Consider the following 17,674-nt stretch of genomic DNA (forward strand, 5'->3'; position numbering starts at 1 on the left):
TTTTTAACCCTGTTATGGCCTTGGCCTTCACAACATCCTCTGGCAAGGAGTTCCACAGGTTGACTGTGCATTGTGTGAAGAAATACTTCCTTTTATTTGTTTTAAACCTGCTGCCTATTAATTTCATTTGGTGATCCCTAGTTCTTGTGTTATGAGAAGTAGTAAAAACACCTCCTTATCACCTTCTGAAACACTATTCTTTCATTCTCCTGGCTTCATTTCCTTCTTCCTGATTCTCAGGAGATCCTCCTATCCTCTCAACTCCATTTTCTTTGCATTGTCAATAGGCTTCTGCCTTAGCTATTGCATTATGGGAATAATTCCAGTCTGGTGCTCATCCTACCACATAGTTACTAGCTGATTTCAATTTTGCCTGCTCCAGTGCTTCCCCCAGAATGTGTGGTTCTCCCTACTCTCCCACCTCTGAATTCAGAGACACCTCAGAATTTATATATGCTGAAAGGAGTCACTTCTCTCCACTATCACCCAAGTTCTTAATTGCTGAGAAGAGGAGAAAGAGTCAATACTCCCTATTTTGGGGACAACTGTTTATTATCTTGATATAAACAAGATAAAAGGTATTCCGATATTATGGTGATTAGTGATCATCCACTGGGTGACTTGATTTCTGCTCCATGATGCATAAGACGTGAAGAAAGGGGCCATTGTTAAGACTTCTTAGTTCTTAAAAGCTATTGCAATTTTCCTTCTCTTTTAATTCTTGGTTTATGGACTGCAATGTTTATGGATGACTTTCCAGCATTGTACTCTTAAAGGGAAACTGTTGGGGTTGGTAGGCCCTAAATTTGATCCCTACATTTGCTCTAATCCCTCCACCACACAAAACAAAATCTTGGATCTCAAATGCTTAAACTAGTAACGTAAGCATAAGTGTGTTACGTTGGGAGAGCAGCTCTTGTATTTGTCTCTATCTGCTCATCCCGCAGATCTTGCTAATATGTAGTATTTTACTAAATTGCAAAAACTGATTAAACCCTACAGCAAGATGATATTGTTCCCAAGGAGCTAGGCAAGATGGCACTGAAGAGGTCTTGTGCTGAAAGATAGTAATGCCCGTTACAAAGCCAGGTGTAAAAGATCTCCTTGGAGTTGACGGTTGGAAGAGAATGACCTCAGTAGAAGTGGGAACTGAGGAAAATTCAGACCTAATCACCTTTCTTGATCAGAGTCATACATCTGGAACAAAAGGAGGAGATTCTTCAGACAAAATTGGATGACAATTAAAACAGTGACCAGAGGAACAATATTAGAATTAAAGGTGTTCAAGAACCTCAGAAAGGGTAACCCAGTTTTGTATGTACCAACACTAACTAAAAATCTGTTAAACCTGGATTCAACTAGTGAAGCGTCCATAGACAAAGCTAGCATGACTTTAGCTCTTCTAGTAGTAAACAGAAACTATCCCAGAGAGTATGGTTTCCAGATTCCATTATTTTCAGCAGAAAGATGCTGTTATGAGGAAGATCAGGGAACTGAAAGGAATCTTTGTCCAAAATCTTTGTTCCTTGATTCTCAAGAGAGTGAAACAAAATGAGGAAAAGAAACAGATGTAATTGGGGTTTCTCTTTTAAATCATTACATTAATTCAAAGTAAACTTTACACTCTTCTGCATGCGAAAGAATGGGGAGGAATTTGAGCTGGAGAATAAATGACGAACTGTATAATGCAGGGCCGAGTGAAGACATGGAGGAAAAGGAAAGGCTTTCTGGTAGGTGGCAATGCCAAAGAACAGGGGGATGGCTTTTTCAACTAGTTAGGCTTTTTAGGATTCAGGACTGAAGTCAATTAAACTTACATTTTCTTTCTGGCATGATACAGAAGTTAAAGAGGGTGTCAACTGCGAGGTGTTAATTTTTAAATAAAGGTTAGATTGGTTACTAGTAAGTAATAAGGGTGGCAGCACACTGACAACACTGGTCTACAATTTATGAGAAGTCGTCTGCTTCAGAGATAAAATGTGCTATTTATTATGTATTTTGATGTGCTGAATTCAAATATGACAATTAAAACAACTGATTGGCTACTGTTTCTAAGATATTTAAGTTTTTACATTTTATGTCTATGTATATTGTGTAGATAGTAGAGTTTTAATCATAAATTGTAAACCTAGGTCTTTTCATGTGTTTATGGTTGCTTTACATGATAATATTTCACCTGTCCTGTTTATGTAACACTTTAAAAATCAGCAAAAGGGTTATATAAATAAAATTTATTATGAAACAAAAGGCAAAAAACTATTATGTACATAGTTTAGTCCTATTCAGTGTCTACTCGGCGCTTCTTGGCTTGTCTCTTGTATTCATTGAATGGAGCATCTCTTGTCACTGTCCAGCAATAGTCTGCAAGCATTGATGGGCTCCATTTGCCCTGATAGCGTTTCTCCATTGTTGCAATGTCCTGGTGAAATCGCTCGCCGTGCTCGTCGCTCACTGCTCCGCAGTTCGGTGGAAAAAAATCTAGATGAGAGTGCAAAAAATGTATCTTTAGTGACATGTTGCAACCAAGGCTTTTGTATGCCTTGAGGAGGTTTTCCACCAACAACCTGTAGTTGTCTGCCTTGTTGTTTCTGAGAAAATTTATTGCCACTAACTGGAAGGCTTTCCATGCCGTCTTTTCCTTGCCACGCAGTGCATGGTCAAATGCATCATCTCGAAGAAATTAACGAATCTGAGGACCAACAAAGACACCTTCCTTTATCTTAGCTTCACTCAACCTTGGAAATTTTCCACGGAGGTACTTGAAAGCTGCTTGTGTTTTGTCAATGGCCTTGACAAAGTTCTTCATCAGACCCAGCTTGATGTGTAAGGGTGGTAACAAAATCTTCCTTGATTCAACAAGTGGTGGATGCTGAACACTTTTCCTCCCAGGCTCCAATGACTGTCGGAGTGGCCAATCTTTCTTGATGTAGTGGGAATCTCTTGCACGACTATCCCATTCGCAGAGAAAACAGCAGTACTTTGTGTATCCAGTCTGCAGACCAAGCAAGAGAGCAACAACCTTCAAATCACCACAAAGCTGCCACTGATGTTGGTCATAGTTTATGTACCTCAAAAGTTGTTTCATGTTGTCATAGGTTTCCTTCATATGGACTGCATGACCAACTGGAATTGATGGCAAAACATTGCCATTATGCAGTAAAACAGCTTTAAGACTCGTCTTCGATGAATCAATGAACAGTCTCCACTCATCTGGATCGTGAACGATGTTGAGGGCTGCCATCACACCATCGATGTTGTTGCAGGCTACAAGATCACCTTCCATGAAGAAGAATGGGACAAGATCCTTTTGACGGTCATGGAACATGGAAACCCTAACATCACCTGCCAGGAGATTCCACTGCTGTTGTCTGGAGCCCAACAGCTCTGCCTTACTCTTGGGTAGTTCCAAATCCCTGACAAGGTCATTCAGTTCACCTTGTGTTATGAGGTGTGGTTCAGAGGAGGAGGATGGGAGAAAATGTGGGTCCTGTGACATTGATGGTTCAGGACCAGAAGTTTCATCCTCTTCCTCTTCCTCGTCTGACTCAAGTGAGAATGATTCTGGTGCATCAGGAACCGGCAGTCCTTCTCCGTGGGATACTGGGTGTATAGCTGATGGAATGTTTGGATAATGCACAGTCCACTTTTTTTTCTTTGACACACCTTTCCCAACTGGAGGCACCATGCAGAAGTAACAATTGCTGGTATGATCTGTTGGCTTTCTCCAAATCATTGGCACTGCAAAAGGCATAGATTTCCTTTTCCTGTTCAACCACTGGCGAAGATTTGTTGCACAAGTGTTGCAGCATATGTGTGGGGCCCACCTCTTGTCCTGATCTCCAATTTTGCAGCCAAAATAAAGGTGATAGGCTTTCTTAACCATAGTGGTTATACTGCGCTTTTGTGATGCAAAAGTCACTTCACCACAAACATAGCAGAAGTTATCTGCACTGTTCACACAAGAACGAGGCATCTCTGCTCACTTTGGCTAAACAGAAATGTGTCCCTTTGCAAAATCAAACACTGACAAATAAGAGAGCACGACACTGTATGATTTCTAGAGCTGATATAGGGCAATTTGTTCAGCAGAGTGATGTAAGCTTTGTTATGATTGCATCATCCATGACTTCTAGGAATAACATGATGCAATTCGTATCATGTATGACGCAATACCAGCTTCAGATTGCATCATTCATTGTTTTGCCTAAAAAGCAAGTACTGTCCAAACCCAGTCACAGATTTATTCATAGATCCAGTCAAAGATGTATTTTAGTCATTTCTGGTTTAAATTGAGATCCCTTCCCTTTATAACTCATTTATCCTCCTCCATTCCCAAGTCAAGGGTCGTATATACTGACCCAATAGCATATCTTGAAAACTAGAGCCAATCAACAATTTTAAGCATCATTTTCATTCTCAGTGACCCAGAATTAGTAAAGTTTGACTACATTTATTTCAGAAGCATTTTGGCTGTAGAGCAGTGGCAATTAAAAGGGACTATGGGGTGGGTGGAAGGGCAGCCTTGTGAAGATGGAGATTGATAGATAAACTTAAAGTCCATTGGGCTCTGCACAAGGCCTTCTATCTGACTCTCAGAGGAGTGGTCAGAGAGTTGTCACAGAGAAGCAGATAGCTGTTACGTGGGGGGCAACATATATAACTCCATTGAATTTGTTGTAATTCTCAATCTGTCCAGGAAAGTCAAACTACTTCTTTATTTTAGAGGTACATAGCGGAATAAAGGCATAAAAATAAAGATAAGGATGGGAAAAGGAGACTGAAGATTGTTTAAACAAAGAGAAGATTTGAAAGCTTCTGAGTAGCATCTGAGAGATATTGGGTACCTTCACCACTAAGATGTCTGCTGTACATGGGTGTAGTAAGAGGCCATCTGATGGCCTAAGCAATTCTTTATCACTAGACTGACAAAAAGGCATTCTGGCCTGGTATCCTTAGGAATATTCTACTTAAATTACAGCAAGGCCATAATCTGCTGGAGACCCATTTTTATGGGACAATTGGGGGGGGGGGGGAACTTCCAAAAGTTCAGGTAAGTAAAACACTTAGTAATAGTAGCTCTCCTGTAAAGTAGTATCTATGAACATTAAAGGATTGACTATCATCAAAAGAGAGCAAGCCCTGGAAGAACTCAAACTCCCTTGCAGACTAAGGATATGTCTACATGTGGATTCCCAGCTCGAGGAGACATACCCACACTAGCTTGATTCAATCTTGGGCACTAAAAACAGAAGGTAACCGCAGCAACGCTAGCGGCACTGTGGGGGAGAAGGGAGGCGGCTAGCTGTTCTGAGTACATGCTTGTCAGAGACCCTAGGCACATACTCGGGGCGGCTAGTCCATCCCACCACTTGCACTGCCACAGCTATTTTTAGTGTGCTAGTGCAATCAGAGCTAGCACAAGTGTGTCTCCTTGAGCTGTGAAACACAGCCCAAGCACCAAGTGTAGACATACCCTATACTGTACAGAAAGTTCTTATTGGAATAAATGTGATAAAAATAAAAAATTGGGAAAGATATAGGTGCTGTGTCTAACTTCTTTGAGTGAAATTCTTGCTCCCTTGAAGTTAATGGCAAAACTCCCATTGATAGCAATGGAACTGGGATTTCACTCTTTATGTCAACAATGCCATCTGTCAGCATGCTAAAGAGGAATTCACTCTAGGGAAAGGAAATTGTTGTAGTCATGCCCTCATAACTTGTAGCATGATAAGAGAACATTTCTTTAATATATATTTTGATGGCAGAATGTTATCTCATCAGCAAAAAGTGAAAAGAAAAATATAATGAACGGAAGGGGATTAATTGTGGGGAAAGACAAAGACTCGTAGACTTTAAGAATCATAGAATCATAGAATATCAGGGTTGGAAGGGACCTCAGGAGGTCATCTAGTCCAACCCCCTGCTCAAAGCAGGACCAATTCCCAACTAAATCATCCCAGCCAGGGCTTTGTCACGCCGGGCCTTAAAAACCTCCAAGGAAGGAGACTCCACCACCTCCCTAGGTAACGCATTCCAGTGCTTCACCACCCTCCTAGTGAAATAGTGTTTCCTAATATCCAACCTAGACCTCCCCCTCTGCAACTTGAGACCATTGCTCCTTGTTCTGTCATCTGCCACCATTGAGAACAGCCGAGTTCCATCCTCTTTGGAACCCCCCTATCAAATCCCCCCTCATTCTTCTTTTCTGGAGACTATACAATCCCAGTTCCCTCAGCCTCTCCTCATAAGTCATGCACTCCAGACCCCTAATCATTTTTGTTGCCCTCTGCTGGACTCTTTCCAATTTTTCCACATCCTTCTTGTAGTGTGGGGCCCAAAACTGGACACAGTACTCCAGATGAGGCCTCACCAATGTCGAATAAAGGGGAACGATCACGTCCCTCGATCTGCTGGCAATGCCCCTACTTATACAGCCCAAAATGCCGTTAGCCTTCTTGGCAACAAGAGCACACTGTTGACTCATATCCAGCTTCTCGTCCACTGTGACCCCTAGGTCCTTTTCTGCAGAACTGCTACCTAGCCATTCGGTCCCTAGTCTGTAGCTGTGCATGGGATTCTTCCGTCCTAAGTGCAATCAGAAGGATTGGTCAGAAGGAACCATCATAATAATCTAGTCTGATGTCCTCCACAGTGCAGGCCACAGAACCTCACCCACCTAGTCCTGTAATAGACCCCTAATCTCTGGCTGAGTTACTGAAGTCCTCAAATCATGGTTTAAAGACTTCAAGTTACATAGAATCCACCATTTACACTAGTTTAAACCTGCAAGTGACCCATGACCTATGCTGCAGAGCAAGGTGAAAAAACCCCAGGGTCTCTGCCAATCTGACCTAAGGGGAAATTGCTTCCCAACCCCCAAAATGGTGATCAATTAGGCCCTCAACATGTGGGTAAGACCCCCAGACAGACACCTGGGAAAGAATTCTCTGTAGTAACGTAGAGCCCTCCCATCTAATGTCCCATCACCAGCAATTGGAGATATTTGCTGTTAGCCGGCACAGATCATCTACATGCCATTGTAGGCAGTCTCATCATACCATCCCCTCCAAAAACGTATCAAGCTCAGTCTTGAAGCCAGTTAGGTTTTTTGCTCCCCACCGCTACCCTTGGAAGGCTGTTCCAGAACTTCACTCCTCTGATGGTTAGAATCCTTTGCCTAATTTCAAGCCTAAACTTATTGATGGCCAGTTTATATCCATTTGTTCTTGTGTCCACATTGGCACTTAACTTAAATAACTGCTCTCCCTCCCTGGTATTTATCCATGTAGTTATAGAGAGCAATCATATCTCCCCTCAGCCTTCGTTTGGTTAGGCTAAGCAAGCCAAGTTCTTTACGGTAGGTTTTCCATTTCTTGGATCATCCTAACAACCCTTCTCTGCCCCAGTTGCAGTTGGAATTCATCTTTCTTAAACATGGGAGACCAGAATTGCACACAGTATTCCAGACGAGGTCTCACCAGTGCTCTGTATAATGGTACTAACACTTCCCTGTCTCTACTGGAAATACCTCGCCGGATGCATCCTTGGACTTCATTAGCCTTTTTCATGGCCACATCCCATTGGCAGCTCATAGTGATCAACCAATACACCCGGGTCTGTCTCCTCCTCTGTCACTTCCAACTGATACATCCCCAGCTTATAGCAAAAATTCTTGTTAGTTTCTAAATGCATGAACTTGCAGTTTGCACTATTAAATTTCATCTATTATTCCAGTTTACAAGGTCATCCAAATCTTGTATAATACTTGTCCTCCTCCGTATTGGCAATACCACCCAGATTTGTGTCATCTGCAAATTTTATTAGCACGCTCCCACTTTTGTGCCAAGGTCGTTAATAAAAATGTTTTTAAAAAGTAAGATTAATAAAAATGTTAAATACGATTGGTCCCAAGACTGATCCCTGAGGAACTCCACTAGTAACCTCCCTCCAGCCGGACAGTTCACCTTTCAGTAGGACCTGTTGTACTCTCCCCTTTAACGACTTCTTCATCCACCTTTCACTTCTCATATTAATACTCATCTTCTCCAATTTAACTGATACAGTTCCACATGGGAAATTATTAAATGCCTTACTGACATCCAGGTAGATTAGATCTACTGCATTTCCTTTGTCTAAAAAATCAGTTATCTTCTCAAAGAAGGAGATCAGGTTGGTCTGGCACGATCTACCTTTTGTAAAACCATGTTGTATTTTATCCCAATTACCGTTCACCTCTATGTCCTTAACTACTTCCTCTTTCAAAATTTGTTCCAAGACCTGGCATACAATTGAGGTCAAACTAACAGGCCTGTAATTTCCTGGATCACCTTTTTTCTCTTTCTTAAAAATAGGAACTATATTAGCAATTCTCCAGTCAGAGGGTATGACCCCCAAATTTACAGATTCATTAAAAATCTTTGCTATTGGGCTTGCAATTTCATGTATAATTTCCTTTAATATTCTTGGATGGAGATTATCTGGTCCCCCACAATTTAGTCCCATTATGCTTTTTGCATTTGAATTCCAACACGACTCTGATAATTTCTACCTCCATAGCCTCATTCCTATTAGCCACCCTGCCACTACCCCTAAACTCTTCATTAGCCTTATTAAAAACTGAGGCAAAATATTTGTTTAGGTTAGTGGTTCTCAACCAGGGGTATGCATACCCCTGGGGTATGCAGAGGTCTTCCAGGGGGTACATCAACTCATCTAGATATTTTAGATATGCTATGCTTTTACAACAAGCTACATAAAAAGCACTAGCGCAATCAGTACAAACTAAAATTTCATACCAACAATGCCTTCTTTATACTGCTCTATATACTATAATCTGAAATGTAAGTACAATATTTATATTCCAATTGATTTATTTTATATTATATGGTAAAAATGAGAAAGTAAGAAATTTTTCAGTAATAGTGTGCTGTGACATTTGTATTTTTATGTCTGATTTTGCAACCAAGTAGTTTTTAAGTGAGGTGAAACTTGGGGGTACTCAAGACAAATCAGACTCCTGAAAAGGGTACAGTAGTCTGGAAAGGTTGAGACCCATTGGGTTAGGTGTTGGACCATGCATAGATTATCTTTAATATCCACCCTATCCTCAGTGTTTAGCCATCCCACAGCTTCTTTTCTTGTTTTCTTTTTATTTATATGGCTATAGAACCTTTGACTATTGGTTTTAATTTTAATTCCCTTTGCAAGGTCCAACTCTGCTTGGCTTTTGGCAGTTCTCACTTTATCCCTACACTTTCTGACCTCCACAAGGTAGTTTTCCTTGCTGATCCATTCCTTGTAGTCTTGATTTCCTGAAGGTGATAAATTCATATTCACAATGTCTGTTGCTGTATTTCTGATTGTATATAAAGAGAGAGGAGAGTAATGTTTTATAAGTTCCTCATAAAAAATAATTTAACATATCTTAAAGAAATAAGATGAAATTGGTAGTCTCTTTCTAACCAGTGGGACTTTTTAAAAGAAAAGTGGCTTAAATATCATTTTGACTCTATACAATCCTTAACTGTAAATCTTTCCTTGGCTAGTTTACAGATTACCAAAGCTATGTGATTCATGGCTGCTTGGAGAACAACCCCACCCTGGAGAGATCAATTGCATTATTTAACGGTATCTCTAAATGGGTCCAGCTGATGGTTCTTAGCAAGCCAACACCCCAACAAAGGGCAGATGTAATCACAAAGTTTATCAATGTTGCACAGGTAAGACTAACCTTTGAGTGTTTTTGTTTGCTAGAATGAAATAATAGAAACTGATGCTACAGAAAACTGATTAACTAGACATGCAGGCAAGCTGCTTTCTTTCTGAATGCTTATTCAGCCATAGCTGATGCTCATTCATTGAGCTATTTGTAGATCAAAATGTTAAACAGATGTTCCTAGATATGAAAATTTAATAGTAACTGTTCTCATTTTTGGCTTCTTGTATTCAAGATGACATTCTGGGAATTAGTCAGTTGAATGTTTTATGTTGTCCTGCTCTACAGGAAATCAGAGGTGCTAAACTAGGTCCAATCCATATTTCTGTAGAATTTCCATTGCATTTTAGCAGTAACTAACTTTATCTGCTTTAGCACAGGTGCAGCAGTAGTCAGTATCATACAATAAAGGCCCTCAGTCTTTTTGCTGATATGTTTAATTCCACTGCAGAAGCTGCTTCATCTCCAGAACTTTAACACGCTGATGGCAGTTGTGGGAGGCCTAAGCCACAGCTCTATTTCTCGTCTCAAAGAAACTCACTCTCATCTATCTTCCGAGGTTACAAAGGTACAAGAGTGTCTCTAATATGAAGGGGTCCAAAATATAAATGTCGGACTTTTCTGTGTAATATCTGTAGTGTGTAATGGGTATTACAAGACAGATATATCAGCAGCAGAACACTTGAACCATTGTACTGGGGCAGCCTAAAAGGCAAACTAGTCAGATTGCTCTTAATAGAAAACTATTAGATTGTGGGGAACTTCTTTTTGGGTGACTGTGGTGGGGATAAAATGGACATATTCAGCATCCTGATGTGACTTACTAGTCATGTGACTTGCTAGTTAGAATAGATCAAACAAATGTTATGAATGGTCTTACAGAGTCTTGCTTCTATGGCTGTTTATAGGACTGGAATGAGATGACAGAACTGGTCTCCTCCAATGGAAACTACTGCAACTACCGCAAAGCTTTTGCTGACTCTGTTGGCTTCAAAATCCCCATATTAGGAGTTCACTTGAAAGACTTGATAGCCGTTCATGTCATCTTTCCAGACTGGATAGATGAGAACAAAGTAAACATAGTGAAAATGCAGCAGCTATCCATTACCTTGAATGAACTGGTTTCCCTGCAGACTGCTACCCATCATCTAGAGCCAAATATGGATTTAATTAACCTGCTAACAGTAAGTGTCATGAAGGTTCTGATTCACCTCTTGTCACAGCCCAGTAGGTGCACTCGGGTCAATAGGACTATTCACGAGAGTAAGAATTTGCAGGACAGCACTCTTAGTATGTTTTTTTTATAAAGGTGAAGATAAATAAGACAAATATACAAAATAGAAACCAGTCTAGGTAAAACATGTATAAGGGCACAGAAGACTTTGACAAGATACAGTCTTGGCTAGTTGGAGCTAGAAGCTGGGACAACTGAATTGATAGACTTCCTACTCTGTAGATGAGATGTACATCTCCGTGCTGTGAGATGTCAAAAAGAGGTTCTGACCATTTACAGTTGTTAAACATACATTGGCATTTTTCACCGTGTCCAAACCAGAGCTGTAAAACAAACAAACAAAACCCTGTATGACTATGCAGACAGTCCACAGGGATTCCACTCTAATTTCTGTGTTAAAATATACCTTTTTAATTTAATCTTCATTTGTTTTATGGGGGAGGGGGATTTTCTTGTTCCCTTATACACACACAAATCTGCTCTACATTTTCAAGTCTGCATATTCTTTCAAACTTAAATATGAGGAAGTGGGACTTTAGACAGAGAGACCAAAGCAATAGGAAGCTGAGCCTGAAGGGCAAGAGCGAGATACTGTGAAGTGGTACCTGAAGTACCATTTACCTGTTGACGTTTTCATGAACTACTGTTGTCTGTGTTCACAGAGGGCCTGATCCTGATTTTACTGGGATCTGAGGGGCCTTAACACCTCTCAGGACTTTGCAGGATCAGGCCCATAGTTTTGTGCACTTGTATTCCTATGATTCCTTTGCCTCCAATACATTTTGGGTTTTTTTTTATCTTTTCCGTCATTTGTTAGTCACCTGCAAAAAGTTGGATCCCGTTTTCCTTTTACTTTTTTTTTTAAACCATCCACTGGGAGACATAACTGAGTAAGAGATGGGTGCTTGCCTCTTTATGATATTGGGTCAGATTTGTCTCTGTCATAACTCCACTGGCTTCAGTTACACCAGGGTTAAAGTTGGCCCATGATGTTGACTTTGTAATTGAGTGGCATTACATATTGCAATGTTAGAGCCCTAAACTCTGGTCATGGGTTAACATTTATTTGTAGCTTCACCTGCTTTTCGTTTTGTAAGTGTACAGCTTTAACGTGGTGGTGTCACATCAGCTTTTAAAACTTCAGTAGACTAGATAGCTCAATGTATCCTAAAACTCCTTGGGCAAAATCCTGGCCCCATTGTAACCTTTGGGAGTTTTGCCATTGGCTTCAGTGAAGTCAGGGGTTGTAACCCCTTCTTGGAGTCATACTATGATTTTTTTTTTAACATCTAGATACTATTCAGATTGGTACCATATAAATAACTAAGATAATCTGATAACATTTTCACGAAGGAATCTATTATTCTACCCTAATAGCAAAGTCATACAGTAGCTGAAATATACTGGTCAATAAGTCAATGAGAATAGTTTGATCCGAGGGGAGAGAAAAGCTAAGATTTGCTGCCGGGGGGGGGAGGGCAGTCAGGGGACAGGGAACAGGGGAGTTGGATGGGGCAGGAGTCCTGGGGGGGCCGTAAGGGCGAGAAGCAGTCGGATAGGGAGTGGGGGCTGGGCCACACCTGGCTGTTTGGGGAGGCACAGCCTCCCCTAACTGGCCCTCCATACAATTTTGGAAACCCGATGTGGCCCTCGGGCCAAAAAGTTTGCCCACCCCTGATCTAACCCAAAGTAATCTAAAACTATTTAGAACACCCATTTGAGCTCTAGTGCTCTCACTGATGTCAGTGGTAATTGCTGAGTGTTCTGTACTTTAAAGGTCAGGCCACTTATTTTAGGTGTTTAAAATATGAATTTAGGAGCCCACTTATTAAAATCTTGGCTCTTATGCGTTTCAGTATAAAAACAAACATACTGTGAGCTAGAAAGTCAGTTGCTTGTACAAGGTGAAAACAAATAAAGAGCTGTGTGGTAACTAAAATGGCACAAAGTGAGTATTGCTATACTGGTGCATGTCACATTTTCCCCCATATTAATGTGGTATAGGAGACTGTGACAAAATGAGAAACGGCTTGAAGCACGAGAGGCTAAATTCAGAGGTGATGTGTAAATTAGATTTATTTATACACCCTTATTAACGTGCAAGGAAATCAACCTTGGCGTGACTTAAAAGCTGAGGAGAGAACAAGGTGTAAATTAAAAGAGGGGGTAGCTTAATCTCACTTCAGAGTCTTACACTGTTGGTCTGTGCCATGCTCCCTTCCCCTCTGACTCTCGACATTTGAGCTACATCAGTTTAGGGCATGTATACAGTGCCCTGCAGTTTGGATTATTTGGGGTGAATAGCAATGTGCACCAAAGTGCTGCACTGTACATTCCAGACAAACTTAAAGGTCCCCAGTTCTCACTAATGTAATCCTCTTCAAACAGGACTCCATTAGTACAAACTAAGGACTTTTAAGTTTGCGCCCACAGTGTCCACACAAGGAAGTTACAGCATGGAACTTTGGTGCACACTGATATCCACACATCCCCTTAATCTGAACTGCAGGGCAGTGCAGACATGCCCTTAGTCTCCCGTTGACTGAGTGGGCCAAATTCATAGGTGATTTGTATAAAGTTTCTTTAAAACTGATGCAGGTAGCCAGGCAGCAGCAGAACTGGGAAAGGTTCTAGGAAAAGCTCTACAGAAAGGAAGAGTAGCTCTAAGAATAATACTGTTCTCCCCCCGCCATTCCCCTCCTCCCCCAAGAGTATTACTGGAAAAAGATAATTTTGAAAGGAGGGTGGGAAGGCTTAATTTAATGCTGGGATAGTAACACCTGCTGCACAATCTCTCCAATATTGATGTGACTTCACATTCCCTTTACTCTTATAACATGGATTAACGTCTGACTGTAGGCAACTGTTGAATTCCTTAAAAGGACTGACGATAATGCATCAGTACTTTGCTAATCTACCACATATTTAATACAACAGCATATTAACCACATTTGATGCCAGAGTTTTTTGTTTTCTCTCTATTTTTAGCTTTAACAGTTACTTAACTAACCTGTTCTGAGACTATGCAAATAACTGGAAAGTCCCCATCATTTTTAGTCTAGCGAAGCAAAGTGACAAATACCTAAAAATCTAATGGAAAGTCAGTCACCTTCACAAACTCTTGCTCGGTGAAGTTTCTTTTACAAAACAGAAAATTTATAACTCTTTATTTATCAAAATGATTTATAAATAAATCAAGAATGATAATTAAATTAAAATTAAGAGCTACTTTCCATTATAAAGGGAGTTGTAGGGTATTTTCCCCCCCAGCAGTTTTGCTTATCTTTCACTGAAACGCTGTATAACTAATCAGTAACTGTATGATGTATTGAGAAATACATAGTAATTGTATATCCTTAAATTATTTACTAGTATTTGAATGTATTGAGTAACTAATCCCAACCCCTAAAAATTTTTATGACTAGACAATATTTAGTCCTACATTGTACTTGCATGTTAAGTTTATTAATCTAAACAAATCTGCTCATTAAAGGCCAAATCTCTATTGGTGTAAATGGGTACAATTAAATATTAATGATAAAAATTGCAACCTGCAATATTGGTACACTCTCCCTCCCCAAACATACACCCTCCCTTTTTACCCTATCTCCAAATGGCAAAACTTCTCTTGGCTTCAAAGGGAGCAGGACAAGGTCCTTACATTTCAAACTACTAACTTTCATTCGCAACCTGATCTACTAAATATCATTGGCTTTAATGAAGTTTTGCCTGTTTATATGAGCAGAGAATTTGGATGTACATGTACTTGGGTAAATAACTACATGAACAAAACGTATTACAACAGTTCTATAAAAGAGTTCTGTGTAGCTCGAAACCTTGTCTCTCTCACCAACAGAAATTGGTCCAATGAAAGATGTTACCACACCCACCTTGTCTCTCTAACAGTTACATCATAGTTCATTTATTGTCTCTGGGGCAAATGCTGCACCCCCACTCACCCACCAATATGGGCATGCAAGGCTCAGAAGGCAATGCACCAGTAAAATTAATGAAGCTGAATGAGTGGAAGACTCTTCAACTGGAGTGTGTGATCCTACTAAATGTTACGTGTATGAAATGAATCCAGATATCTCTAATGTGCCCTATTTATTCTCAAATGTGAACAATGGGTAAAAATTTTCACTAGAGCCTAAGTCCCATTTTCATTGTGACTGAGGCTCCTAAGTGACTTAGGCATTCTGAAAATTTTATCCAGTATCTGTTGTTATTAATGTGTCAGCTGAAGTTCTCCCAAAATGAAGTTGAGCTCTGGGTGAGGATTTTGAAATTTAGCTATCACTTGTTTAAACGTATGAAGCCACTTGCACCAGTCTTTTTCAGAATAATTTTTCCTCATAAATCTTGAGTCAAAGAGAATTCTGTAAACAGCACCTCTTCAAATCTTTGAACAAAACAATACTGATTTTGCAAGGTAGATGATAACTTCAAATCATATCAGAATTACTCCAGAATCTACTAATATGATCATAGGAAACATGTAATGTAATGTTGTCTCCTGCCTCTTGCATACTCCAAGCCATTAGTGTTGATGATTTCTTTCCTTTATAGTTTAGAGTGGGTAAGACATTGTGTACGACATTATTGTTAGAGCTGAGTGAAAGCTGCTAAAGTAATTCACAAACATTTGTTTCCATTTTTAGCAATTTTTTTTTTTACTGTATTTGTGCCCTTTTTCTCATTTCCGCAGCAAATCCACTAGCCTGGAGGACTATTGGGTTGACTACGCCCATCCAGGAGGGTCTGGGAATGGAGCTGAGGGAGAAGGCGCTCATTCAGATACATGAGATCTAAGGCCACATAAGCAGGGAGTGCCTGTGGTATTCATAGTTAGCAGAGTAGGAACTGGAGACATGAGTTGAAGTGACTGGATTGGTTGGGAATGAAATACTGTATTTGAGGACTCTGCTGGTCCACAGAAGGAAGGAGCTTCTCCTTTGGCTTGCATCTGGTTGTGTACCTCATGAGATAGGGTCTATGCTGGTGATTCAAGTGTCCTCAGTCTCCAGGGTTTCTCTTGAGTTATCTGAGCACTGGGACTTCCTCCTTTGTTACAACTTGGCATTATCTCTGCAGAGCAGCAGCAATAGTGCACCTGCTTCTGATGCAAGGGACCATCCCAGATCATTGCTGCTCACAAGCAGTGGATGGGGTATAGTGCCCTGCTCTTGGCGGTAACCATCACTGGATTGAAGCAGTTAGCAGCACTGATCCTATTAAACTTCTCCTCTGCTGAGTCCTGTGGGTTTGGGCCTGCCAGGAAGGAAAAGGAAGAAAAGATAGCGGAAGCAGGAACACAGAAGGGAAAGATTGCTACTGCCTCTCTGCCACCCCACCCCACCCCACCCCAAAAAAAGTCCTAGGACTTCCCAGCAGAGAGCGTAATGTGATCTGCTTGTATTAGGTGCAGAAGAATGGAGTTTGTGATGCAGTTTACAGACTTTATATAGGGGGCGGGGGAGTAAGATGGCACCAAAGCTCTTCACAAGTGAGTGAGCTGCTTCTGTGGGCCTGGATGAGCTCAGTCAACACATTCATCCTCCAGTGTAGCAGATTTCCTCTTATAAGAAGTCTAATTTATGGTAAGACAAAACTGACAGGTTTGACTATTGATGTCTGTCCTTGAAAACAAGTTTGCTGGCCGAAGTTTTTTGTCGTGACACTATAGAATATGAGCAGAAGGTGAATTTTGAATTTGTAATGACAAGTATTTGCACCAGCAGCTTGAGGCTGAGTTTTATGTTCATCCAGTCAGGAAATAGAAATGGACCATGAGACTTACATATCCAATCAAAGCAGCTTGAGTTTTGAACTGCCTGTATCCAGTGCTCGCTGCAAATAGGTTCAGGAGATTTGTGTGCTGAACTATGTTAAATAAAAGATTTGTAAAATAACATTGAACCAAAACCACTCTGTGATATGTTTGCAAGCAATTTGTGAGGTAAAAATATCCAAGATGAACAAAAAGGTTTGTTGCAAATAGTTTGCCAAGTTCTAATCAGCACGGTTTAAAATGTTACCTCTGTTTATGTTCAAATACATGCCCAAGATGTTTGTTTCCTCCTTGCATCTCTCATATACACTGGATTCTTTTTCCAGGATTGTTGATTGCTGAGCTGCTGACAATGAAGTGTTTGTGGCAGGGTAATTCTTTGCACATGTTTTCATCCTTTGACAAAGGTCAAAATGTGGGCCTGTCAAACGTGACCTGTTGTAACATACTGCAGCTGGGGACTGTAATAGTTCATATCCTCTGCTAACTAGTTAGTACAGAGGGCAACTTGTAACACATTCGCTAGTGAGTTACAATATCTCCATCAAAAATAGTATGATTGCATATCGGTGCACCTCCACACAAAGCCTCCCTACATACGCTGAGTGCCAAATGGCAAAACTCCCATTGACTTCTGTAGGAGCAAAAGGAGTCCCTTATTTTAATCTACTAAACTTGCTGTCATTTCCAACCTGATCGAATAAATATCACTGTTTTCCTTCCTGCTTATTTACAGCTTTCCCTGGACCTTTACCACACAGAAGATGATATTTACAAGCTCTCATTGGTGCTAGAACCAAGGAATTCTAAATCAGTAAGTCACTTTTATTGAATTTTGAAGGGGATACAGTTGCATATCAATTTTAGTATATTTACAATAGCAGTAATGAGATTATACCAGGGGTCGGCAACCTACGGCACGCGAGCCGATTTT

At 40.5% G+C, this 17,674-nt stretch overlaps 1 protein-coding gene across 1 annotated transcript in view; it reads left to right on the plus strand.

Annotated features, from left to right (window-relative positions):
• RASGRP3 (RAS guanyl releasing protein 3) overlaps positions 1 to 17,674 on the plus strand; it is a 55,749-nt gene that overhangs the window by 10,056 nt on the left and 28,019 nt on the right. The window contains exons 6-9 of the mRNA XM_065401470.1: positions 9,546 to 9,719; positions 10,167 to 10,283; positions 10,624 to 10,899; positions 17,477 to 17,554. Of these exons, the coding sequence (XP_065257542.1) occupies positions 9,546 to 9,719; positions 10,167 to 10,283; positions 10,624 to 10,899; positions 17,477 to 17,554 (645 nt within the window). The remainder of the gene's footprint in view (positions 1 to 9,545; positions 9,720 to 10,166; positions 10,284 to 10,623; positions 10,900 to 17,476; positions 17,555 to 17,674) is intronic.

This window comes from Emys orbicularis, chromosome 3, assembly GCF_028017835.1.
Source record: "Emys orbicularis isolate rEmyOrb1 chromosome 3, rEmyOrb1.hap1, whole genome shotgun sequence".
NCBI lineage: Eukaryota > Metazoa > Chordata > Testudines > Emydidae > Emys > Emys orbicularis.